This window comes from Xyrauchen texanus, chromosome 35 (genome assembly GCF_025860055.1).
Source record: "Xyrauchen texanus isolate HMW12.3.18 chromosome 35, RBS_HiC_50CHRs, whole genome shotgun sequence".
NCBI classification, from domain to species: Eukaryota; Metazoa; Chordata; class Actinopteri; order Cypriniformes; family Catostomidae; genus Xyrauchen; species Xyrauchen texanus.
The window spans coordinates 21,462,209-21,489,013 of record NC_068310.1 but is presented as its reverse complement, the minus strand read 5'-3'; the positions used below and the strand labels follow the sequence as shown (position 1 = coordinate 21,489,013).

The 26,805-nt window shown below is 36.4% G+C and overlaps 1 protein-coding gene across 1 annotated transcript; it reads right to left on the bottom strand.

The window, feature by feature from the left end:
* Window positions 1-215: 215 nt before the first annotated feature.
* Window positions 216-18,365, bottom strand: LOC127629230 (probable pleckstrin homology domain-containing family N member 1). The gene is made up of 16 exons (XM_052106367.1): window positions 18,209-18,365; window positions 15,687-15,777; window positions 15,407-15,568; window positions 13,173-13,253; window positions 12,588-12,678; window positions 11,028-11,161; window positions 10,459-10,611; window positions 8,045-8,125; window positions 7,267-7,342; window positions 6,922-7,067; window positions 6,660-6,806; window positions 5,406-5,654; window positions 4,283-4,444; window positions 3,638-3,859; window positions 3,063-3,123; window positions 216-2,278 (listed from the first exon to the last, which is right to left on the bottom strand). The coding sequence occupies exons 1-16, from the start codon at window positions 18,280-18,282 to the stop codon at window positions 2,094-2,096; spliced, it is 2,115 nt and encodes a 704-aa protein (XP_051962327.1). The 5' UTR covers window positions 18,283-18,365; the 3' UTR covers window positions 216-2,093.
* Between the last annotated feature and the right edge of the window lie 8,440 nt (window positions 18,366-26,805).

Genomic DNA, 26,805 nt, shown 5'->3' with positions numbered 1-26,805 from the left:
CGTCAGTACACTCTTGGCAATATTATACCTACAAAGACAAAAGAGGGAGGAGGTCTCTGGAAAATCTCCTGTGCGTCCGATAGAGCACGCATAACCTGATTATAGCTCACCAAATGCCTCCAGATCTCACTTCAATTGAATGATGTTTTTTCCATGTAATCCAAAGAGGTGATGAATGAATATCAAACACTTAATGCAAGACATTTTCCATGTTTCTCAGTGCATTTTATTTACCATTGATGAACTCAGTTTAAAACAATTTACAGTAGATGTAGTTCAATATTTCAAACAATATTTAACGGCAGGCCAGTAGCAGGACTACTTATAATATTATGACTTATAACTAAATCTTTAGTTTGTGATTGTGCTTCAGTTCAAGCTCATCATCATATTTACACTTAAAATGAACAAAGTGATTTATGAAATGACCAAAGCCCTTTTTCAAAGATGTTCTGGATTCACTGTTTTACAAACATGGTGAATGCTTTGGTGTGTTATGAAGAGAGATGGAATGAGTGTTTATGAATATTTGAAAGTATGATGCTGATTTCAGTCCTATAATGGATATAGCTTGTCTAAAGTATACTTGTGGAGTTTTGAAGGAAAGAGTTAGCGATACTTAGGTGCTGGAATCTGGATCCAAGTTATTTTCTTCGTTGTATTTATACACCATCTAAACATAAAGGCCAACGTGATGCCACTTCAGATCTGAAAACTTTAAAAAATATATTTATTACAATTTTTGTTCATATGGTGCTCCCTGCTTTAAATATGTCAGCTTAGGCAGGTAATGAATTCTGTATGAATTGCTGTACCTAAAATAAATCTTGATTTTGTTATTTGAAAGTATTGTTTTACTATTTGTCTGTACACCTTCATGTTAGTAATGCTCATGTTTGGCCACTAGAGAGGGCAGAAGAGGCATTTTTTTTTTAATGTTTCTGCCAGGTTGAGGTGAGAAAAGCTTACAATTGAGGGTAAATAATTTATATGGATTACAAAAGTTAAATAGTGAGGGTCAAGAGCAAAGCAAGTATTTGCTAGAGTACTTATCCTATATTACTCAAATGTAATTTTTGACACAGACCATGCACTTTCAATTGTTACCAGCAGGTGGCAACTGAAGGCTGCGAGACCGGCTACACATTAGGCCACCCTTTTAAAGACGTGCTTTTATTTACACAATTTCCAACACTCGTTCAGTTGAAGGTTGTTTAATTGTACGGCATTCTTTACAGCATTTGTTATTGTTTAGCCATTCTAATTAAAAATGTAATGTGGAAAACTCAAGCTGACATGACACAAAGAATTTAGGCATTCAGGAAACTTATATAAAAATAAAAAAAAAAATTAAAAAAAATTCTAATAACAAAAAAATTTTAAAACTAAACCACACATTTATATTTACAGTGGTACGCTGAAGTTTCGTCACAGCTGTATTTTATCACTTCTTGTTTGTCTTAATGTGAAAACTATACATTACTTTTAAAAGGAATGGCTTTGACCACCACAGAACTAAATGTAGTCTTCTTTTGATACACCAGACAGTGAAAAACCATATTAAAACAAGTATAAATAAAATAGAATAATTATAATAATAGCTAAACTTCACATTTAAATAACATTTAAATACAAAATAATATACAGTATTTACATTTGGTAAATGCATATCCTCAAAATATCTATAAGTTAGTAGGACTAACAAAGGACACATAACCAAAAACCTCCAAATGCTACCTTTAGAAAATGAACAACTCTTGGAAACCATTATTTCTTACTTTTAAATTGACATAAATGTCTCAATCACCTTAATACACCTGTTTCTACTGAATGCATATGTCATCATCAATAGCAAATATATTATAGCAGTCTGAAACTATCATCTCAACATTAAATTATATCACGTGTGCAAAATATTTTGTATGAGAAAATAGAGCCATTGAATACAACTGTGAATATCCCCATTGAGATCTTTTCTTGGGCATGCCGTGCACCCAGTCAAGGCATGCCCGTTGTGTGTGTGCGTGCGATTGCGTGTTTGATAATTCTGCAATGTGTGCAAGTCCGGACGGGCATAAGCCCATTGTTCGCTTTTATGACCATCTCTGCTGTGTTGTCATTGCGCCCAGGCCTTGAGCTCCAAAGTGAGCCAGTGTCCGGTGTGATGAAGTTCCAGGCAGGGGCTGAATCATCCTATTGTCCTGGTCATACTCCCAAATGTTATCATAGTCTATTTCCTGGTCATCTGGTTCTACTGGTTGAAGGTAAGAGTCGTCATCTATGAGAAGCAAGAGAAAATCATTCATTTATTTCTTCAAATGGTTTGCCATTTTTTTATGCTTAAATTGTTTTGTAAATGTATATTTTGACCAAACATTTTTTTATTAAATGTATGATGCAATTATTCACCCATGAAATAGAACATTGTGTCTTCCGATGCTAGGATTCAATATTATAACATATTATTTAAATTGGAATTCACACCTTCTTCACAAATTAAGATGTTAGTAAACCGAGCCATTGAAATACTTAATGCAGAAGATCTAAGTGTATTGGTTGTTGTGTTCATTTGACAGAGAGACACTGAGATTTATTTCTGCATCTTCCACTTGTCAGCTTTAAATCACCCTCAGTGGTAATTATGTCCTTTAACTGTGTGTGTGTGTGTGTGTGCTGGAAAAGGTCATTCTAAAAGCATCAACATGTATGGGAAATTGTCACCATAGATTATTTCCTATGGTGTTGTGTTTAATTCTGAAAAGTGAGAGTGAATATGTAATGCTCTGTGTGGCCTAATTAGACAATAGACAATAAACAAATTCACAAAGAACACACTATAATTATTATTATTGCCACCCTAATTCATTTGGATCATTTTAATCAGCTCATAGAACATAATTATGATCTAGGTCATCGTTTTACACTCCAAACAAAATGTGTGGGAACAAAACTAGACTCACAACTTGCCATGCATACCTAGCAAATCTGGTTCATGTGCATATTGATATGTGATTTGAGCAGTTGTAACAGCTTCCAAACTTTTGAATACCGAAAATTCTCACCTGCTGAGTAACTGTAAGACATCTGCGATGTCTTCATGACAGTGTGACCTGAGAAACCTCTCTGTGAAAGATGAGTGAACATTAAGTTAGCTTTTTCCATTCCATTTTTAAGCGATGTAAATATCAATACTGCAGGTTCTTCGCAGCAGCAGATCTGTCCATGTTAATTACGCCAGCTTGCTACTTATTGCAGGCATATTTTACATAATTTTTCAGTGTTTTACAAGGTTTCCCACTCAGTGGTTTCCAGTTACTGACTAGAGATTAAAAACAAATCATTCACATTGAGTTTTACTCTATCCAAGAGCAATATTTAGCCGATTGAATATTTAGAGCATATCTAGCAAAAACTTATGTAGACAGAAAGATTGTGATAAAAATACTAAAAATAATGCAGATGAAAATAAAAATAGTATAGAAAAATGTAATATAGAAAAAAAATTATAATATAGATACCGTAAATTAAAAAATTCCAATGAAATTTACAGGCCTGGAACAAACCATTTTAAAATTTCCAGGAAAGTTTTAGGACAGGGTGAAAGTTTGTTGATTAAAAACTGCTATTGTTCCATTACTTGAGATATGTGGTTGTGTTCTGTCTGTCTGTTGGGTGTGGGCAATATCTTCAGCCTGGAAACAGCCTGGGCACGTAGCTCATCTGACCACTGGCTGCTAGCCATCTGGGGCTGCACAGCTTGGTTGTGCCTGTTTTTCCGCCCAGGTGGAGGAGTGCACAGACGGAAGGAGGGAGGAAGGAGAGGGGGGTATGCTTGCTCCATGGACGCTCGAGAAGAGTGCTGTTTAACAGAAAAATATGCAATATGAAAATCATTTCTGTGAGATTTGCCTATAATCCGACGTGAGATTTTCTGGGAAGCATAGTGCATTAGACTTGATGTATTCACCTGACTTCAAGATTTAGACTTTAATCCTGTTATGTAATTCAGATTTTGAAAACAGAACAAGTGTAAACTTGAAGAAACATTTAGAAATATCAGTCTATGCATTCTCTGCATGTGCTTTTAACAAAGGACAGTGCTTCGTATTATTTGCTCAGCAAGCTTTTTCATTATGCATTTGGATCAATCAATTAGTAATTTAGACTGTTGGGACTTTCCATGGCTTTAGCTCATGAAATCAGTGCCTGCTTTTAGGGTGTTTGGTCACCAAAGGCACCGGTGTAAAGTGAGAGAGCAGATGTGATATCTTGACCCACTTACCAATGCATGTGTAGAGTTCTCCTCAAGAGGGTACATACTGGGGGTGCTGGGGTCATCGTAAAGTGGTGAGAGGGGTTTGCGGTGGGCAACCAAGTCTGAATGGCGGTGAGGAACTAAGAGCTGGTGTTTGGCAGATGCCTGTGATGTGCTCCAGCTGTTCGACTGAAAAGGACAGGTGAAAAAAATTTAAGTTATATGCATGTTTTCCCCTGGGCAATGTGTAGCTCTTTAACATTTCCCTTTAACACCCAAGTTTGTAGTGGAATTGAAGTTGTATGCAAATGGTTCAGGTATTAATTTGCATTGAAAATACCACTTACAAACCCCTCTTGTACTCAAACATTTCAAGATATAAACTGTGTTAAAGGTTAAATTATTTAAACGTATGGAGGCCTGGGTAGCTCAGTGAGTAAAGACGCTGACTACCAGCCATGGAGTCATGAGTTTGAATCCCAGGGTGTGCTGAGTGACCCCAGCCAGGTCTCCTAAGCAACCAAATTGGCCCGGTTGCTAGAGAGGGTAGATTCACATGGGGTAACCACCTAGTGGTCGCTATAATGTGGTTCTTGCTCTCATTAGGGCACGTAGTGAGTTGTGCGTGGATGCTGCGGAGAATAGTGTGTAGCCTCCACACTCACTATGTCTCCGCGGTAACGGGCTCAACAAACCGTGTAATAAAATGCTCGGATTGACGGTCTCAGACACGGAGACAAATGAGATTCGTCCTCTGCCACCATGAGGACTTAGAGCGCATTGGGAATTGACCATTCCAAATTGGGGAGAAAAGTAAAAAAATTAATTATAATTTACTTGAAGGTGAAGTTTTTTAAATATTTTCTCCTCTCCCAGCTTAATATGCAGAGACAACTAAAAGTAAGCCAGTTGTAGGTTGATTTCCCTCATAAACAATGTAACTATAACACTCTATTTGCTTGAGCATCCTGACCAGCTCAACAATGCAAAACTGGCTAAACCAATTGGTATAAGTTTGAGGTGTGACTAACTGTATGATAACAGTCATTTTTTGCAGTTCTGTTTGGAGACAGTGGTGCACAAATTACACACTTCAACTTTTAAGTGTTAAAAAACTGAACAAGGCATCAGATCAGGCATGCTTTGCTACCTTGACTAATGGAGCCTTCTCAGTACATTGAACGGGGCCATTGCTGTGCACTGAACTGTATGGTGTGTTGTAAACAGGTGACATGGGCCCTTCGGAGGACAGATAGGATGACTGTGGAGGGGAGGAGTAGTGGAGTGATACAGGTCGGTGAGGAGGTGTGGGTCTGGCATGAGAAGATAAGCTGCTGCTCCTGCTGCCCAGGTGAGCAGAGTACTGCGTGTCCGAAGAGGTGGGTCTGCTTGAAATAAACTGTAGCAACACACACAACACAGAAGCTGATTAAATAGACTGTATGGCCTTCAGTCAAACATTTACATCCTTTAGCCAGAGAGCAACAAACTCCAACACTATAAAGAGCAAATTGTGCAATACAGAGAAAAAAGATGCTTATTGTGAACATAATGGTCTGTCTTTGTTAAATAAATTAGAGAGGGAGATGAGTGTCCTGGCACACCATGTGATATGAACATCAACATGTGCATAAGCTGACTAATAAAGGTGTGTGTGCGGATACATCTCAAATGTGAACATTTCGAAAGTGCCATTTAAAAAACCTGAAAATGATATTCTGTCATCGTTTACTCACCCATATTGTTCCAAATCAGTATGACTTTCTGTCTTCAGTGGAAAACAAAAGGAGATGTTTAGCAGAATGTTAGGGACTGAGTCCCCCAGTCACCATTCACTTTTATTCATTTGCCTTACAATGAAAGTGAATGGTGACTGAGACTTGACATTCATGTTCCATGGTAGAAAGAATGTCATATGTGTTTGGAACAATGTGAAGTTGAGTAAATGTTAATAGAATTTTCATTTTTAGGAGAACTATCTCTTCAATACCACACAGATTAAAATGTATTCACCGAGATCCCTATAAATATCAAAGAACAATCCAATGGAGAACTCAAGTGTGTTCTATGTGGTAACAAAGAAAATGGATTAGACACAAGTTAATTATTAACAGTCCAACTGCAACAAAGCTGATCTTTTTCACAACCTCATGTGCTGATCCTCCAAAATAAACATACAAGTCATTCCAATGAATGAATAATGCAGTAGCACCAACAAAGCTACATACTTTAAAACTGTGGGGTAACCACTGCCTAACCAAATGTCAGAATATCATAAAATCAAATGGTCTAGAACTGTTAGAGCAAACCTCTTAGGAAAGCTAGTAATAACACATTGCAGCTGTGCAAATATAATGTTCGCAGCTTATGTTAATGGATTAAGACTGTTCGGAAATGCACTTACACAGAGGGGCTCGGTGTAACCAGGGGAAAAATGGTTGTCATTGCCACTGGGCACCTGGAGCTCATGGGATCTGCGTTTGTCCTGAGACTGCTTTAGTGGGTCAGCACCTCCACGACTACTGCCACTCCACCTGTCAATCTCTGGAGCCTGAAAATAACGGAGCAGAGAGTGAATATCTCACTGCATTAACACACATTACCAAAGGCATTCATCACTGCACCACCTCCAACATATAAGTGTCCAATTTTGGAGGTTCGCTCACCTGTTTCTGTGTTGGAGTGTAAATGATGTCATAGACGGGGGGAGGAGGGCTGAGGATGGGGACGTCAGCATTTTTTAAATACTGGATCCAGTCATGGAACTCAGTCTTGTTGAGACAGGACACTATGATGGGGTTTATCAACTCCCCTAAAAATGAAACAGACAGGCGTTAGATTCACATATGCATCTGTGCATAAACAGGGTACAGGATGAAACAGAAAACAAGCAGAATGAGTCTACACTAGACTCATTCTGCTTCTTTTCTGTTTCAGCATTAGCACATATCAGATCTTTGCCAAGTACTGTAATTTCCTGTAATAAAAAATAGATTTGTCTGTTAACTCACCCTCTATCATAAATGTGTTTGGCTTGATGTCCTGGCAAGGAGTTGTAACTGTTATCATGTTGAGAGGAAGTTTACCCTGCAAATACATGCAACATTATAACCTGGCTTGCTAAATGCGTTTGTGTTGCTTCTGTATTCATTTGTGGATGAATTTTGAAGGAAGAGATTAAAGTAATATTCCAAGTTCAAAACAAGTTAAGCTCAATCAACAGCATTTCTGGAATAATGTTGATAACCACAAAAATTTATTTTGACTTGTCCCTCCTTTTCCTTTAAAAAAGAATAAAGCTGGGTTACAGTGAGGCACTTACAAGTGAATAGGGCCAAATCCATAAATGTTATAATTCTCACTGTTTTAAAAGTATACAAGACGTAAACAATATATGGGTTGACATGATTTTACTGTGATAAAATAATACTTACTAACCTATTCTGTGTAAAGTTATATCCAATTTTACAACTTTGGTTCCATGACAACGCAACAGTCTAAGCCCTAACAGTAGTCCATTGCAAAAAAAACAAATTTACAGCTAAAATAATACACGTTTTAACAGAAGAATTAATGTAAGTGCTTCTATAATATTATAACCTTCACATTTGTGTCTTTAAACCCTCCAAAAATTTGTCCCATTCACTTCCATTGTAAGTGCCTCACTGTAACCTCGATTTTTGCTTTTATTTATTGTTTTTTGTGGTAATCGACATTATGCCACAAATGCTGTCGATTGAGTTAAACTTGTATTGAACCTCGAATATTCCTTTAAAGCTAGGAAATTACCTTGTAAAAGAGGCCATCACTCTCTTCCGACAAAATTATCAGATAGTTGGGGTACATCACCAGTAGCCGGTCATACTGTTCCTGTGAGCAGAAGAGAGGAATATAATCACAAATTATGAACAGATGACTATGAGCAGGAAAATCAACCTTAAAGTTGATGTGTAATTTTTCAATGTTTTAACTCATTCTTGTATCCCATTTTAAGAAGCAGTGCCAGATATATGTTCATTGATTTCACATAAGGGTTACACTGTGGCTCTGTGATGCTATCAAACATCCCTATGCTTGTTTGAGCTGCCTGTACAGTCTGAAACAGCAACATTGGCTTGACCAATGGTGTGAGTTTGGTGCAAGATCATCTGTTTGTAAAATTGATGTAAGACAGGAATTTTTTTTGGAATCTGTTCCATTTGTCTAATGACCATCTTGGACAAGCCAATGACCAACATAGACCAGATAGAAACTAGCTGAAACCAGTTACCAATACCCAGTTACCAGCTTTGCCAGCAATATTATGAAGGTGTGTTAAAAGATCTCTATTACTTTGCACAGCAGTGTCTAAAGCAATCATTTCCTGGTGTTCTTGCTTTGACCATGCTTGTGTGTCTTAGCTCTGCTCAGGGTGTGCTCAAAGACAGCTGTTGGGTGAGTCAAGTCAGTGCATGAGGAAAGCAACTGGTTTACACACCCTGTTCTCTTCGTTTGTCTCAAACTTCAGAAGGACTATCAGTTGCTCACCCTACCTCCATCTTTCTCTGGGAAAAGGTTTAGATATTTGGCTACACTAAAACCAGATATTTGGTTACATTGCGCTCTCATAGTACTGGCTGGCTTACTTTGTGTTTGTATGCTGTCAGTTCAAGGAGACCTGCTGATACCAGGCAGACTTTGACTAATGAGGAGTTGTGAAAGTGGCTATACCAGCAGAGAGTTGTGTGACCCTGAGTGTAAACTGAGATGCTTTGCTTCTCTCCATAAAGCATGGATGTGAATTTAGACCCTCCCTCATGCTGAGAGCAAGCAGTTAATTCACAGGCTTCTTATAGAATAAAAGTCATTGTCTGGTGTGCAATGCCACAGTGTGTACAATGAGGTCACAGCTTATACAGAAAAGAGGCCTGGCACTTCACTGTAATTTATTTCCATCCCTAATCAGAATAGTGTCACAATGACATAATTGGTTGGGTTTTTTTTCAATGTATAGTACCGTTTACAATAAGGTTGTGTTTGTTAAATACGTAAGGTACTGTAAATTATCACGCTTATTACAGCTACAGTACTTACCAAATAAACAATTAACTGGATGTGAAATAAGGATTTGAGTTGAAATTACGATATTATTTGAGAAGTGACTACTGAATCTCCAGAAACAGCTGAATTCCACCTCCTATTTGCGTTGGAGTTCTGTTGGTTTTTATATTGCAATAATGTCGGAATGCTCCTTATCCTTGTTATTACACAATTGCTTGCCAAATTAGTCATTAATTGACATTATTTAGTTGAACTTATTTTATTAGCTTATTTCTAGAGATCGCAGAGTGATATGAGAATTAGGAAAGATGACTCGCAATACCCGGATAACTGGTCTGATAACACCAGATGTGCGGTAACTTTTCAGAAATATCAGACTGCTGGATGGTACGACTGACCAAACAGAATTGAGGATTCCAAAGAGCCACACAATAACATTGTTTTTTTTGCATTAAAAATTGCTTACATTAACATTGATTAATGCAATAAGCAATAACTGGAACAAACATTGAATATTTTGAAAATTAACATAAATCAGGATTATTATATATATTTGTTTTTTTAAGAAACCAAATGCATAAAATAATGTTAGTGAATGGAACCTTATTGTGAAGTGTTACCAATAAAGGTTTACAGTACTAACAGTAATCATTTTACTGCTTACAAATATTATTTCCTGAGAGCTTTCCTAATTTGGAATATGAAACATAATTGAATGAATCATTACAATGAATGACAGACAACAAAAACAGTAGACACTTAACTAACCAGGATAACCAATTTGCTTACCAAGTTGTGAACCATTTCAACCAATTAATTGAAAAGAACTGGCTAAAAAAACAAAACAAAATGGTGTGCTAACAAATGGGACATCACTATGTCTTGCAACCAAGTATTACTCTATACAAGCTCAACACAAGAGCAATATATAGGTGATTAAATATTTTAGAACTGAACAAAACTAGAATATATATATATTCAATAGAATTTTGTATGACTTTTCCATGACTTTCAACATTTTTGTTAATTTAAATAACATTTCCAGACCTAAAATTCCAAAGCAATTTTTTAAGTGAACCAAAATAATTTAAGAAATCACATTTCCTCTAACGTCTGTCAAAGCACATTTGAGGACTGGTGAGAACATCCTATAGAGGTCTTACCTGACAGGGCATGTGCTGCTGTCTGACGTTCGTGACATATGTGATGGGCCCCAATCTCTCCCGTTCAGAGCCCTCCCACTCATATATGGGCTCTTTACTGATGGAGTTCCTCAACTCTTCTTTTCCCACTGGGGTCTCCTCCGAGCACTGCACCTTTGAAGAGACATTAATGAGTTAAAATCATTGTTCAAAAGAGAGATTTGCTTAATTGGCTTTAAATGTGTTGTCTCGATAAGGAAGTGTCATCACTATTAGAAATTTTATTGAAATGCATTGCTTATTCAATAACAAGGAGTCTCTATTAATTATAAAATGTAGATGTTTTGCTTAGCCACATTTGCAATAGCATGATGTGTCAATATGAAAGATAACATGTCTTTCAAGATCCAACTCATAGGTGACCACAAAAGAATTAAATCCTTAATGGAGGACAATGACTAGCATTTGTCACCCTGACCTGACTCTAAACACCTACTCTCTCAATGTGTCCAATTTAAATACAAGTATATACTCAGGTTTACCATCCAGCAAATACAGGTCAGGCAGACAAGAGATAGAGCTTGCTGTACCTTGATTCTTGTGTTCGTTTCTTGGGCGATTGCACTGCCTCCATTGGCCTCAATTTGTTCCTTCATAAGGCCAAACCAGTTGTTTATCTCCTCCTCTGTCGAGCAGTAGACGATGATAGGATTCAGGCTGACCCCTGAAAAGGTTAAAGTCAAAGGGTCAGAGGTTAGGTCAGATGTCTGCATGGGCAATGACCATCTGGATCTCTTTAAGAGCTTGCAACAGGTTGCTGAATATGTTTGAGTATGTTATGTTAAAAAAAGAATTTAAGTATGGTGAAACAAAACGTGTTCATCTGGATAGTGTTAAGACTTGGTCTGTTTTACGTCAAAACGTCATTGTTGGGTCTTGTGACAATTCTGAACCTGAGGGCAGATAATCAGCTTCAAGAGCCCTTGACATTACAACATGCCATGCATTTGCACTAAACCAGACGTCTCTCAAGGAGAATAGGCATTCTGAAAGAATGCACCGAACCTGAAATCTCTCTTTTATTAGCACCGCATTCCAGACTTTATCAGCAGTAATATCAGCTATGCAGACCTGCCCTGCACAGTCATTTTCAGTAAGGTGTGATGTGTTTTTAGTAAAAGCATGCATATGTGTGTATGGTTTGGCCATTTTGTCCCACAATACATAGATGTTAGGTCTTTTTACAACAACTATATGGTTGCTAGATTCCCAAATCTCAGAATATTTTTAAATATATGACTTTCTCTTCCATCCACAGTAATCTGAAAGAGGTTTATAAGGTCATAACAGACATCATCTCTCCAACTGAAAATAGTGGATTCTATCTGATGGGATTTGTGTCAAATAAGGGGATTTATTTTTAATAATTTGAAGAGTTGGACTTAACGTCACATTAAGCTTTAATCCTGATTAACTGAATCACAGCCAGATTGACTCTTGAGTTTTTTCGAATACCTTATGGGAAAACTAAGTGTTGTTTTGAAAAATGTTGTCGATTGCTCAGCATGACAAGCCAGTATAAACACATGTATGTTCCTATGTGATAAAGTCTCATAAACATTTTATAAGGCTTGTTCAAATCCAGTGCATATGTATGTGCTTTAGTTTAACCATGAAAGAGAAACAGCCCTCATAGCTCTGCTGCTGAGCGAGAACTGGCACACCTGTCGTATAACATTGGGGGCCTTGAGGGACAATTTCACCCTCCTCTGACTAGTGGCAAATGGAGGAGGGTCTAGTTAGTCTTTGATTAGTTTTAGTACTTGTGAACCTCTGGAATGTCTGAGCATGGGAAGTGATTTTGGTCATAGTGTGGCTTTACAATACACGCCTCACCCATATTTGGTTTTCTCATTAGTTGAGAGTAATTTCTCAAGAAATTCAAGAACATGAGTTGTTCCCTGTATATCTCCAGTATTTAAGAACGAGTTTTTTTTAACTTTAAGAGTAACAAAAAGCTTCAGACTGAGCAATTATATGTATTAAACCATATCTCCTACAATGTCCTATCGATTTATCTTGCATTACTTTCATTATTTCTTTCACTTGTTTTCCTGCTCAAACACCCCTGAATTATCAAGCACACTCACCGTTAATCTGAAATGCAAATTCCTGTGGATCGCCAAAGCTGTTCCTGTTCTTCACCTTACAAATAGTGAGCTCTTTGAGTGGAAGTGTGCCCTTTATTATTGAAACATAATAGTTAGTTTAGTCTGAATTTATTGTCATAAATGAACATTTATATTCTGTTAAAAAGCAATGATCTGGTTTAGACTTTGAACTTCTGTGACCTACAGTGATTAGTACTTTGACACATTCATTATTGCACAACACCCATCCATTGATAATCAACGTTTCTTACCAAGCCACCTCCCACTGACGCAAATGATATCATAGACATAATAAATCCTGATTAATACAGGTCAACATGGTCAACAGGTCAACTTATTTTACTGTTCAATACAACTATTTGGCTATTTATAGATGACACATGTCTTGTCATTTTCACCTGTGACCACATTTCGCAAAAGCTACTCAACTGCAATTCATGCCTAAGGCAAAGACTGAAGCATGGCCATATATGGACCTCCTTTACATTTTGGCCTGAGGTATGCATTGTTTATTGTTTTTATTGTGAAGAAAATGAATAGGACTTGTGCAAAGGTGTCTTTTACCTGGTATGTGAGTCCAGTTGTGTTGTTGGAGACAAAATGAAGGTGTGTTTGGAACAGGTCTAGGTAGCAGTCATGCACATCCTTCAAGAAAAGAAACATATTGTCAGTATAGGCACACAGTCACAGGGATCATTCTGTGGAAATGCTGGCTGAACCTTATGGTTCCGCATTGTAGACTTTAATTCAATTACATCATCGAATAACTTTTTTATCTCTCAAAAGCTCCCTCGCTAAGTCTGAATAGCAAAACTATTTTAAAAGGTCACATTGACAGCAGGAGTTTAAAGATACTCAAACTGACAAAAACATTTCCCTCAGACAAACATTTGGTCTACCGACTTCACTACTGGCATGCATTGTTCCATGGTTGCACTATTTACTTTGCTGGAACCCCCCCACTCAACAATCCTCAAGTCAGACTAAGCGGGTTTGCTGGTCTTACCTGGTTTTCCACCTTGGTCAGGCTGGTCTGTTAGCTGGTTTTAGATGGGTTTTAGACACCTGTCAGTTGGTCAAGCTGGGCATCCAGCTTGCTAACCAGCTAAACCACCTAAGCACCAACTTAGCTTGGCTGGGAGACTGGCTAAACCAGCTGAAGGCCACTTTTGCCAGGCTGGGAGACCAGGCCTTTTGCAAGGCCAGCAAACCCGTTTTAATAAAACCATGGATTAAATTTAGCTGTTCTAATCAAATTCCTGGTATTAATTAGGTTGGCTTGAAAAAGCCTACATACTGTTATTCTACATATTTAAATATTAATTGTAACTCCTCATAGAGCTTTCAAGCTACAGCCATAAAACTTGGCTCAGTCCTTTAGACTGTTCTGACTAATTGTGCTGTGTCTTTTCTAACTGATCGGACTTACAGTCTTCCTGTAGTGAGCGATTGGAAAATTCCATTAATCCCCAAAATCCCATCTGTATGTCTGATTGTTTTTCTGTCTGTCAATCGTCTGACCATTTGACCTGTAAACCTTGACACTTTTAAAGCTATTTAAAACATTCAGACAAAGCTTTGGCAAGCCAAAACTGACAAATTGTACCTATCCAGTTGTTGAATGCTCCTGTATAAACCATGTCTCTATGTGCATATTTTCCAAGCAGTGCATGCTCTAAGGACTCTTAGCTTAGACATTGATTTATCATGGACAGATCATTTCCTTTCTTTTCATCCAAGCCTCTACTTTACCACAGGTTACAGAACATGCCATTAACACAGATACTGTTAGGTAACATTTCCTCTCTACTGTAATATCTCAAACATACTGTGTTACCCTCCTGGTATTTTTTCTACCTGTAGTGTTTTTGTTTTTTTTCTTTCCTTCATGTTCACACTAATTTGTTTACCAGTATTACTTGTATCAAACAGAAAGAGATTCCCACACTTCAGAGCCAGTGTGTAATCTATCAGTGGTTTGATCAGTGTGCTCATGCCCTAGGAAGTCTCAGCTATTTCACAACACACACATCCCAGCGTGTTCTGACAAGGGCTCAACTCCTCAAACTTAGTTGCATAAATTAATCAGCAAACAAACATATACGTCATTCCCGCAGAGATTTGTACAATAAAGTGACATCCTGTACTTTCCACCTGTTTGTTGTATGTTAGCTCATGAAGGATGAGTAAGTCACTATGTCACTGCTGCTCAGTCATTAATCATCCCGTAAAATATAATTGCCATTTTGAGAGGTTTAATGAATGATTATTAATGACGTTTCCAGACAACTATGGAGAATTTGTTTGTGTTTACATGAACACTTGACTGTAGCTACAGTGGGGTCCAAAAGACGACTAATAATTAAAAAAAAAATAATTATCATTACATGAATTTTGCTTTTTTCCTTTTTGCTTATTGACAACATGTGCTCAAGCCGGCATGGACTTCACAAGTTGGTCCAAAACCTGATGCATGATCTGAGAATGTTCCAAAAAGCCTTTTGTGTTCTTCAGTGGAATCAAGGAAATCTGACATTTAGTACAATGAATAATCAAATACAATGTCACAAATTTTTATATTTGATTAGTGCATTAGAAATAGTGCTGAAATGAATTATTCAGCACTATTTCTAATGCACTAATCAAATATTAAAATTTGTGACATTCTAGCATTCCTTGTTTTACATTTTTGAAATCTATGTTTATTTTCAGATTCCATCTCCTAATTTCAATGTGGTCTCAGATTTTTGGATCCCATGATATTCTAATGTTTTGGAGATTGATTGAGTGTTTCTTACCTGGCAGTGCAGGAAACGGAACCGGACTTTGGAACTGTGAACCATTCTGCCGTAGTTCTTCACATTAATGCTGCTCTTTTTCCAGCCGCTTACTGGGTCATACGGAAATGGAGGGTCCCATTTTATATTCTCGATATTCTGAAGATCTTTGGGTGACATTTCCTGGATCAACACAGTGTTGAAAGATAGTTCTTATTCCCAATCATGTCCACGCTTTGCAAAAAAATGCTTTATGACTTATACATCTGCATGCTGCTTATGCATGTGTAAAATTCCTCACCTTTCTGGGGGTGACGGTGCAGAGAATGTTGATGATGCTATTGGACTTCTCTTGCCCTTCCTGTGGGTACTTTTTCCGGAACAAGCGGCTGCTGCTCAGAAGATAGAGACACTACTTATTCAAGTATTCTTTTGATAGGAACTCTTATGAGATAAGAAAAGCTGAATGTGGTGTTATCTTGACTCAGAATGATCAGTTAATTGCACTGAGTCAAGCTGTCTGACAAGAGTCAGATGTTTGGAGTCTCACACAAATGATTACATCAGAATTGTATATGTCCGTTCTTTCTCAGTCCGCCTCAGCTTGCACTAGTCGATATATCAGTTTTACATATCTGTCTATGCACCATTTAAGGAGAAGGAACAATAAAGCTTATGTTACAGGCTATAATGCTCAGCTCATGAAATGTATTTTGTTACCCCCATTTATAATCATTAGTGTCAGATCTATATAACGAAGTCTTTCCTGCACAGCAATAAGTTAAGGAAGTGTCAGAAAGAGAGAGATCCTCAGTGACTCTTTTTCTCTCTCTCTTTGTCAATCTGTCTCTGCTTTGAATGCAATTACCATAAAACAGTGGGTTCATTTATGCAGACAATAATGGGAAGTAGCAGTGATTTGCTAGGGCTTTTGGTATCCGGAGAATTAATTTGTGAGAGGAATGCAGGTTGTAGGCAGTTTGTTACACTCAGAACGTGCTCATAAAATTTCTGAAAGTTTGACAGTGGCATATAAAGTGCATATTTGGAAATAAAGAAACTTTATGTAATAATGCTACATTACTAGTAACACTGGTCTGATAAGCAGTTTGTTTACCACTGTATTGAAAAACTTAAAAAAAAAATATATATATATATATATATATATATATATATATATATATATATATATATATAGTAAACCTGGATGCTGTGATTGCCAGACGATTTGCATTTCCATTTTGGTGGAATTTATGTGATTAGATATTTTTCATACTTTTTACTTATTCAAAATTATGTTTTTTATATAATAGTTTACAGTAAAGTTACAGGTATTGTCTTTTTGAATATATGATTTACACTCAAAAAATATATATTTCAGTCTATTTTTAAGATATAAGCATTTCAATATCATGACACATTTCCATCAAACTGAACTGAGTTTTAACAAAATGTACATTTTATGAATTAAACATGAAGTAAAGGATTTCATTCAATTTAAATACATCACATTTATGGTTTATGTAGATTATTTAAAGATTACTCAATTCTGTTTGAGGGACATTTGTCATACATTTTAAATTATGAAATATAGCCAATGAACATGTTTTTGCAGTAGCAAATTTTGCAATCGTGCATTTTCGTTAAAACTTCTAATACGTTTTTAGTTCTAGCGTGTGTTGAAAGTGCGGCACAGACAGTTTTCTTTAGACAGACACCTTTTGTTTTTCCTTTAAAAAATGCACCCACTCAACAAACTTATTTTAAATCTGATTGGTGCCTTGGGTTTTAGTGTGGCTTTTAAAAGCACCAAGGCTGGCTATTTGAACTCTGTTCTGATATGTTCACAATAAAAACACAAAGGATTTTATGGTCTGCGACTCTGAACCCTTACTGAGCCCAACAAATTACTTTCAGAGTATGTATTCTAACCAGACACAACAGATACAACAAACTGATTTAAAGTAGGCCAACTGCCTATTTTACTGACAAATCATCAGTAGAGGTCTCTAAATTGGATAGCAGCAAATTAAACGGATCGCTGACACTTGCATACACTAGTATTGCAAGCATAATAGCATTGCTGTCTGCGTAGGATAAACCCAATTCTTTCAAAAACCAAAAGAAAACTTTTTTCTATACTAGAAATAGATGTGCCTTAACTTCATTACACTGGTGAATTCTATAAGCAGATGAGTGTATCACACTGTGAACCGAGATCATGACACTGAGCTAAAGAGATTTACAGACAGCATCATTACAACACTGAATTCAAAACATCCTTTCAGTGTTGCCCTAATCTTGTCATTTGGTTTCTGAAGATTCTTAAACTTCTGGCATCTTTTCTATCCAATATTAAACTCACACATCTGAAACATCTAACCTTTACATGTCATCCTTCTAATATGAAAAATACTTTTGATAACAGATGCCAAATTTCCATAGAGTTAATATAGGAGAACTTGGGAAAATATTTTATCTGTAACATTTTTAAAATTGGATCCAAATTAGTTTAGAATGAACCACTAGAGTAGTTTATCACTTTAACAATGGACATATCCATTGTTTTATCATTTAAACCTAACATTTTTTGCTTGTTTTTTAAATGTTTGTGAAATGTTTTGCATGAAAACTGCTCTTGTGCTATCCTTCTTCAAAATAAAATGACATTTTGTCTGATTTGTTTTGACATTCACACATATGTAAGTGTCTGAATACTGTACACATAATAATAGATGATTGAGCTTTACCAGTTCCCCAACTTTACCTACAGTATATTCAGCCTATAGCTCAAGTTTTTAGCCAGTTTCACATGTTTCTTACCTGTTCCTGCGAATGAAGCTCTTGCTAGAGTATCTGAAGTTGTGTTGGGGGACGCATGACATACTACTCCCCATGTTGAAAATGTATGCAATATCAAAAGTTCAGTGATCCCTGTTGTAATCCAACCTCTGCTGAGTGAGTGAGTGAACACCGGAAAGGCGAGACTGGTACTGAACAGACAGCCAAGAGGGGAGTGTATAAGAGAGGGAGTGTGTCAGTGGGTGGGGATTGAGTGAGGTGGGTAAAAGAGGAGGATGGGAGGTCGTAGAGCAATAAAGTTCACACCTTCAGCGTGAGATCCCCTCACTAAATAAATCCTAAATAACAAAGGGGGACGTGTCATTTTTTCACACCTAATAGTAGGCAAATGGCACTGATTGGAATGTTTAAACGCAGTGATGACAGAGTATTAAGGTCTGAATGGGGCCTGCTGGTGTCACTTTAAACAGTCACACAATACATGTCTGGGCATGAACATGTTCCGATTACTTGTGGGTGATGCTATTTGTTAGCACCCAAAATAATTAATGTACTTAAGATGGCTGGAAGGTCATATTTGTTTTACTGAAAAAATACTAGCCCTAGTTAAAAATTCTAATGGAATATGTACAGGATTGCTATTGGAATTTTAATCATAATTGGGAACCATTATTATCTATTCTGTTCTATTATATCTATCTATCTATCTATCTATCTATCTATCTATCTATCTATCTGTCTATCTGTCTGTCTGTCTGTCTGTCTGTCTGTCTGTCTGTCTGTCTGTCTATCTGTCTGTCTGTCTGTCTTTTTAGTTGTTTTTTCCTTTTGTCGGTTTTCTTTATCTTGGTAAGTAACTTAAAGTTTTAAATAAGTCATAAACATAGTTACATTCTAAATATATAAAAATTAGTTTGATGAGAAATTAAATAATGTACTTATTTTAATTATGTTTCCTAAAGTTATGTTATGTTAGGTTAAGTTTTTCTTTCTTTTTTTCTTTTCTTTTTTTGTAAACCAATTATTCCCTTTTTTAATATTGTTAACGTCTTTTCAGACTTTTGCTGATGATGGCACTTCTGATTTGTTCAGTTTTATTTTGGATCTGTTTATATAATGTGATAATAATGTATGGGCATTGATCTGCTAAGAGCATTTAAGGACAAATGTGTTTGGGGAGGGAGTCACATAGCATGCATTTGTATTTGCTGTGAACACGCTGCCTGTGACTGGTATAGTCCCTGTGTGTTTGCTGATGTGTGAGATATGATCTAATCAAATTAAAGGGGCAACACTCCTCCCTGTATGCAATCAAGGGGGCGAAGTTCCATGTATTCTAATCCTAGTGAGGGGTTGTAGTCCTGATATCCATGTCTTTTGAGATATCAGACATGCAGATTGCCTCAGGAGTATTACATTATAACAAATGCAATTACAAGTGCTGGCCTCTCTCTTTGAAATTATCCCTCTGTGTGTCTGTATTAGACTGCTTGGGTTTCTGTTAAGAATAGGCCTAATTTCTATCAATAGTTCTTCAGTGATCATTCATTAGTTCTAGGAACTAAAAGTGCTTTTGTATTGAATCAGCCACAGGGGGAGATTTATTTATTGTCTCCTGAATTTCCAAACTGTCAAAAGCTGAAACTCGTTGAATGCATGCACACCTTTGTGCTACGCACTGCGCAAGTTCAAGAAAAACTTTAGTAGAATATACTGCTTACACCTAACCCTAGTACTACTGAGACCAAAACTGTGTTCTTATTTGCATAATGACAAACAATGACTACAGTAAATTCCTTGCATGTTTGCTGCACTATAAATGGAGTGATTTTCATTCCCATGACATATTTTCTACCAGCCTTTAGAAATTGAACTTAAGCATTCATTGTTTGTGTGGATGGTTGCTGATCTGAAGCAGCCAATCCAGGAAATGTAAGTGAGGCCGTGCCAGCGGCACTAAACCGTCACATTCCATCTCACACATTACTGTATTCAGAATTTTTTACAACTACGGCACGATTTACTCTTATCAAACAGTGTTACAGAGTTTATGGAGAAGCCTGCTTCCTCAATGACAAATAATAGCTGGTCTTCAATGCACAATAAAACATGTGTGCCCATAAGTTGTGATGCCGAGACTGGGGGAAGCAGTCCTGTTTCATAAGCCTGCAAATTATTTATTTGTAACAATATGGGGAAGGCATTTGGTGTAGAGCTCTTTCTTGCTATCAGCTTAGAGCCGTCATGGAAAAAATTGAGATGATGTGTCATTCCTCGGCTCTTCCTTGGAACACTTAAGACCTACAGGATGAGTCACAAGGTGCTAACTGTTTAGCCAGCTCTGAGGATCCTGAAGGAAATTACAGTTTCATAAAAAATCAGGGAAACTTCTGACATAGTCTGGGAAAGTCTGACTTACAGATAGGTTTCTGTCTGCTCCCGATGGAGAGTTTCGATAGAACCATTATTGGAATAAAGGTCAGATCATTCCATATCAATATATGCAGGTGTTAGTGGACGATTTTAAAAGGTCAGACCAAGGGTTTTCAACCTTTATATACCAAGCGAACCCCCCATCCAGACTCATCCATCCCAGGTACATCCAATATTAAAAATTTTGATTTTCTTTCTCTTACTCTTTATAATAACTTTCAAAAATAATTTAAACATTATTACCCTCTATTATGACAAACAAGTCATTAATGTACCACATTTAGATATAAATATTGTGATATGTAGAATGTTTTTAAAGAAAGGTTTTAAATATCTGTCTGCACACAAATGTTTGTATTTGTATCACAGATCCCTGTGTGTCTGCTAACCCCTGGTTGAAAATCACAAAACCAAATAAAATGAACTGCGGCTACTGTCTGAACTTGTCTTAATTTGTCTGTCTGAACTTGATAATAATTGTACAAAAGCACAATTTGAAGGATTTAATACAGTAATATGTATTAATGTATCCATCCTGTATGACTATTTATTTATGTATCAGATTAAATATAAATAATAACACATATAAATAATATTATATTATATATCATTTAATTATATATATATATATATATATATAAATACATTTTTATTAATTATTATATATAATATAAAAAATATATTCACAAATATGTACATGTACATACATTGTGATTATGAAATTGGGTAACATTTCTTATTTTGTCAGAGTGACTTTTGCCTAACAAAACCAACACATTCTCTTCTGTATTCAAGAATTGCATAAAAACAGAAAGTTTGGAGTAGGCAGCCAGAGAAAATATAACATTCTGCCTTTCAGATCGATAAAATCAAACATAAACACACATTTTACTACACTATCTTGAATTGTTTATATTTGCTCAAGCCTGTAGGTGTTGATCACATTCTGAAAGGCTGAAAGCAAATGAAAGGGGGCCAACAGTTTGTCAACAGTTTGTCATCAACTGCCCACATAATTTTGTGAGAGCAGATCTGCTTCCAATCTTACTCAAAACAATGACTTATTTCTTCATCTGAAAGGGATATTGAGATTTAAATCCCATGGGAATAAATGCTTAGCTTGTGAACACACTATTTTCCCAACAAATGGAGCAAAAAAGGATTTAATTCTCAGTTACCATTCACTTATGACTCATATCCCCAATAATCAATTTATTAGAATGTATTATTTTAGAACACCTAATCTACAATGACGATACTTAAAAATGTAACCTCACCATTAAAAAAAAAAAAGAAGTTTGTTTAGATAATTAAACATGAAAAGGAAAAAAGATCCCAAACATAATTCATTGTGCAGCAATCCTAGACATCATTACGAAATTATGAAACAGAATTGGGCAAGATCAGAATCGTGAATCCTTTAGTTGAAAGTCTCACAGTGAAAACCCTCTCCAATGTTTTTTCAGACTCACCGGGTGAGTTGGGGTGCTAACTTCACACCTCTGCCTCTTTTTAATGGACCACGTGTGCAAAGGAGAGCCACGGGTGTCAAAGCTCTCACAGTACAAAAAAAAACATGGTGTAAGAGGTGGAATAAATGAGTCTTTGAAGGGCCAGATCAAACAGGTGTAAGGAGTTTTTAGTGGAATAATTTGGGGAGTTAGCTTGTTAAATGGAACTGACTGACAGTCATGGAGTTAAGGATGTTTAAAATGTTGTAGTGATGTAGTGGAAATTGTTATTACACAGAATGTTGTGATGGAGACATTCAAACTACAGAGAGTGAAATGCTTCCTTGTTCCCTGGAAATATGAAGGAGTTGAATAATCTGTGACTGTGTAACAGCTTCTTCCCCAAGCCATCAGACTCCTCAATACTCAGAGACTGGTTTGACACACACACACACGTCTCCTGAGTTGCACTTTAATTACGGTCACTTTAACTGTCTGCTACCTCAATAACTGCTATGTGCATAGAACACTATCTCATAGTATGTTATGTTTACGTTTTTAGAAACTGTCATCTTTTTGCACTACTGAGTACTGGTCGGCGCTGCACTGTCTCTCACTGTGCCTATTGTCCTGTTCATTGTCAGAAATTTCTTGTACTGTCCCGTATTTTTTGCACATGTTTGCACGTGCACTTTATATAGGTATATATAGGTATTTTATTTAGTTGTGTAGTCTCATGTGGTTCTGTGTTTGTCCTATGTTTATTTATGTAGCACCATGGTCCTGGAGGAACGTTGTCTTGTTTCGCTGTGTACTGTACTAACTGTATATGGTTGAACAACCATAAAAACCACTTGATTGACTTGACTAATCAACTTCTAAAGGATTTTCCAAAATGTTCCAAATGTTTCATCTTTATCTAAATATTTCTTCATTACCTTTATCTTTATTAAATTATGATATGAGAGATGACAAAAAAGTACTTTCAGTTATAGTTTACTAATCAATAAACATACAGTATAAAACACATTTTAATAACCATGATTTTTGTTAAATAGTTATTAATGATTATCAACTGCACCATTTTTAGCCATAACGGTATATTTTAAATGCATTAACACTAAAATTATGCTATTTAAATACTGAAAGTATTTGTTTATACATATACATTTTTAAACAGAAGGCCTTCTGAATGATCATCAACAATTTTTTTCTAAATCTTTTTTGTTTTGTTTAATAAAGTCATTTTAAAACAACTTAACTTAGGCCTTGTGAATGTGCAGGTATTATAATAATGTAATCAGACAGTGCTGTTATCTACAAAATGTAAAGCAAACTATGCTTTATGCATATAATCTGTGCTATAGAGTAGACTATTAGTTGTCACATAGGGAAGCTGTCAAAATGACTATATAAGATTAAGGGTCAAAAGTTCAATTTTTCAAATGTGCGTTCTCTCTAGCAGTTTTCTATATTTCAAACACCTAGTTCAAAATACAATTCAAATAGTTTTTGTGAATTCTAAAGGTTTAAATGTATTCTTATGAAGAATGTTGCTGGTCAGAGCATGATGTCACATTTTTATCATTTTGCAGATTGTCACGTGTTTTAAATGTCAAAAAACGTATGCTTATATTTATCAGCTACAATATTTGTTGGCCAAAACTACGTATTGATATATTTTTATGTTATCTTTTCCATTTTAGTGGTTTCATTACTCATTTTGTACATCATAAAAGTTTTCATTTAAAGGTTTCATTTCATTCATAGATTTAAAGAGAGGCATGTATTATGTTTTCGTGGTTGTGATGGTGGGGACACGTTTCTCCGTCACCCCCCAGTGTTCACATAAAACCTATGCCACTGGTTTAGTGGCAGGTTCCAATATGAGAACTTACCCCACATAGTGTGACAAAATGCCCCTCTATTTGGGCAAGTTGTCACAAAATGTCTAAATCATTTTCTGGGGTTTGTGCGGGCGCCCGATATCGCCCATGCCTAAATCTGCCCATGAAAGAGTGACAACTATCCCTGCTCTCCCCTATGCATTGTACCATGAAAACAAATTCAAAGCATTGTTTGAATTTATTTTTCTAAGTTTGGAATCTGTTTAAGGACATTAGGTGAGCATGTTCAGTCTTGTTAATCACTAGGAAGGTATCATGATTACCATGATTAACACAAAGTAGAATTTCAGGAACTGGGTAAACTAGTTTTAAAAGTGAATTTATAAAGAGTCATTTTAATTATCTTCTTGGCAGACTCAAAGAAATCTAAGCAGCTTAAAAGAACACTAAATAACAAGCCAACAAATAAAAAACTCCAGACTGTTCAAACCCATCTAATCCAATCAATATAAAAATAATTCTGTAAGATACACCGATCAGCCACAACATTAAAACCACCTGCCTAATACTGTGTAGGTCCCCCTCGTGCCACCAAAACAGCGCCAACCTGCATTTCAGAATTTCATTCTGAGATGATATACTTCTCACCACAATTGTACAGATCGGTTATCCGAGTTAGCGTTGACTTTGTCAGTTTGAATCAGTCTGGCCATTCTCTGTTGACCGCTCTCATCAACAAGGCATTTCCTTCCACTGGCACTGATTTAGCAGTACGAGGGGAACCTACACAATATTAAGCATGTGGTTTTAATTAGTGCACGACCGATTTATTATATATAATGCAGAAAACAATGCTTGGGTGATTCGGAACTGGTGTCATAACATAGTTTGTCAAGCAAAGCATGCTCTGAATCCATTGTTTACAGAGCTGTGCTGACAGTGGCTCTGCAAACAGTGCGGAGTTAAGTGGTGCACGACCGATTTATTACATATAATGCAGAAAACATTGCTTGGGTGATTCGGAATTGGTGTCATAACATAGTTTGTCCAGCAAAGCATGCTCCAACTCCATTGTTTACAGAGCTGTGCTGACAGTGGCTCTGAAAACAGTGCAGAGTTAAGTGGTGCTGAGGTAAGTGGTGTCTTCTCAGTAAGTTGCTAACTAGTTTGTGAAATACATACTGGAAAGTTAATAAATGATGACTCTATCATTTCCCCTTTTCAATATAACTAATATAACATTAACCCTGTCCCTGTCAACCATGTCACTCATGTTTCCAATGTTAGCCAGCTATAGTTTGTCAGTGCAGTCAGTTAGGTGACCATACTTCCTCTTTTTCCCGGACATGTCCTCTTTTTTGGAAAAAAGAGCAAATTTCCAGAAGATTTGCAAAAAATTCCCATGCTTTCATCCAGGTCAAGATCCATGTGAAGCAGAATGTATGACATGTAAAGCTGGCACTTATGTTTCAGTTGCTAATAAAGGTGCAAGTGATTTAGTAGCGGACATTAGCTCTGTGAAGCATATAGGGTCAGCAAAAGGTGAAAGTTCATCAGGTAAATTAACAGACTACTTTTTGCAAATAGGTAAAATTGTTATCACATTTTCCATGGCCATTAAAAATAATAGTAATAGTAAATGAAGGTACACTCATGGCATCAAATATTTTATTTTAGTACATGTACATTTAAAAGAATGTTGGATATTAATATTTATTTATATATAATGTTATAATAATACAGTGTCTTTTTCACTGTATTTAAGTTAGCATTCATAGTAACTTTTGTTACTATGAACACTAACCCCCTACAAAAAAAATCACATAAAAATCCCATATCATAATGTTGTTGCTGATCGATGAAAAACTGCATTTATATATAATGTTTAGAGTATATATATATATATATATATATATATATATATATATATATATATATATATATATATATATTAGACAGGCCCCATTTCCAGCAACCATCACTCCAACACCTTTTCCTTGAGTAATCATGCTAAATTGCTAATTTGGTACTAGAAAATCACTTGCCATTATATCAAACACAGTTAAAAGTTGTTTGATTCATTAAATGAAGCTTAACATTGTCTTTGTGTTTGTTTTTGAGTTGCCACAGTATGCAAAGAGAAAGAGATGTGGAAGGCCAGCTGTACAACTAAACAAGAGAATAAGTACATCAGAGTCTCTAGTTTGAGAAATAGACACCTCACTCATTATAGGCCCTCACATCAGTGCAGACGAGCGTTCTGCAAGCATGTGCAGTGCCATGCCACAGACCCCACCACCAGCAGCCTTGCCTAACAACAGATGGCTATGTGGGTAATACGCAAACACAGAAGCTAAAATAACAGAGAATTCTACACACTCATGAAAAGTATCTTCTCCTCTAAGCCAATGCTAATGTACGTCCAGCTCCTATCAGATATACCACTCAAGTGCGTCTGCACATGTGCGTAAATGCACAGCACAGGTGTTCATGACGTGTGTCTGAGGTCAAGGAGGGTAACGCTAGAGTGCTCAGCTGTCCGTGCAGATCAGTCTCAGCAGAACCTGCTGGGACACAATCAAATGATCCTCTAATGGGTTGAACTTGGGAGCAGTACCTCTCTTAGTCCCAAAACCCTCTTGTTAGTTTTTGGTAGCTCATTAAAGAGATAACACACACACACACACACACACACACCATTATGCAGACTTTCCATAGACATAATGATTTTTATACTGTACAAACTATATATTCTATCCCCTAAACCTAACACAACCTCTAAACCTAACCCTCACAAAAAAATTTCTGCATTTTTACATTTTCAATAAAACGTAGTTTAATATGTGTTTTAAGCTATTTAAATTATGCGGACACTAGAAATGTCCTC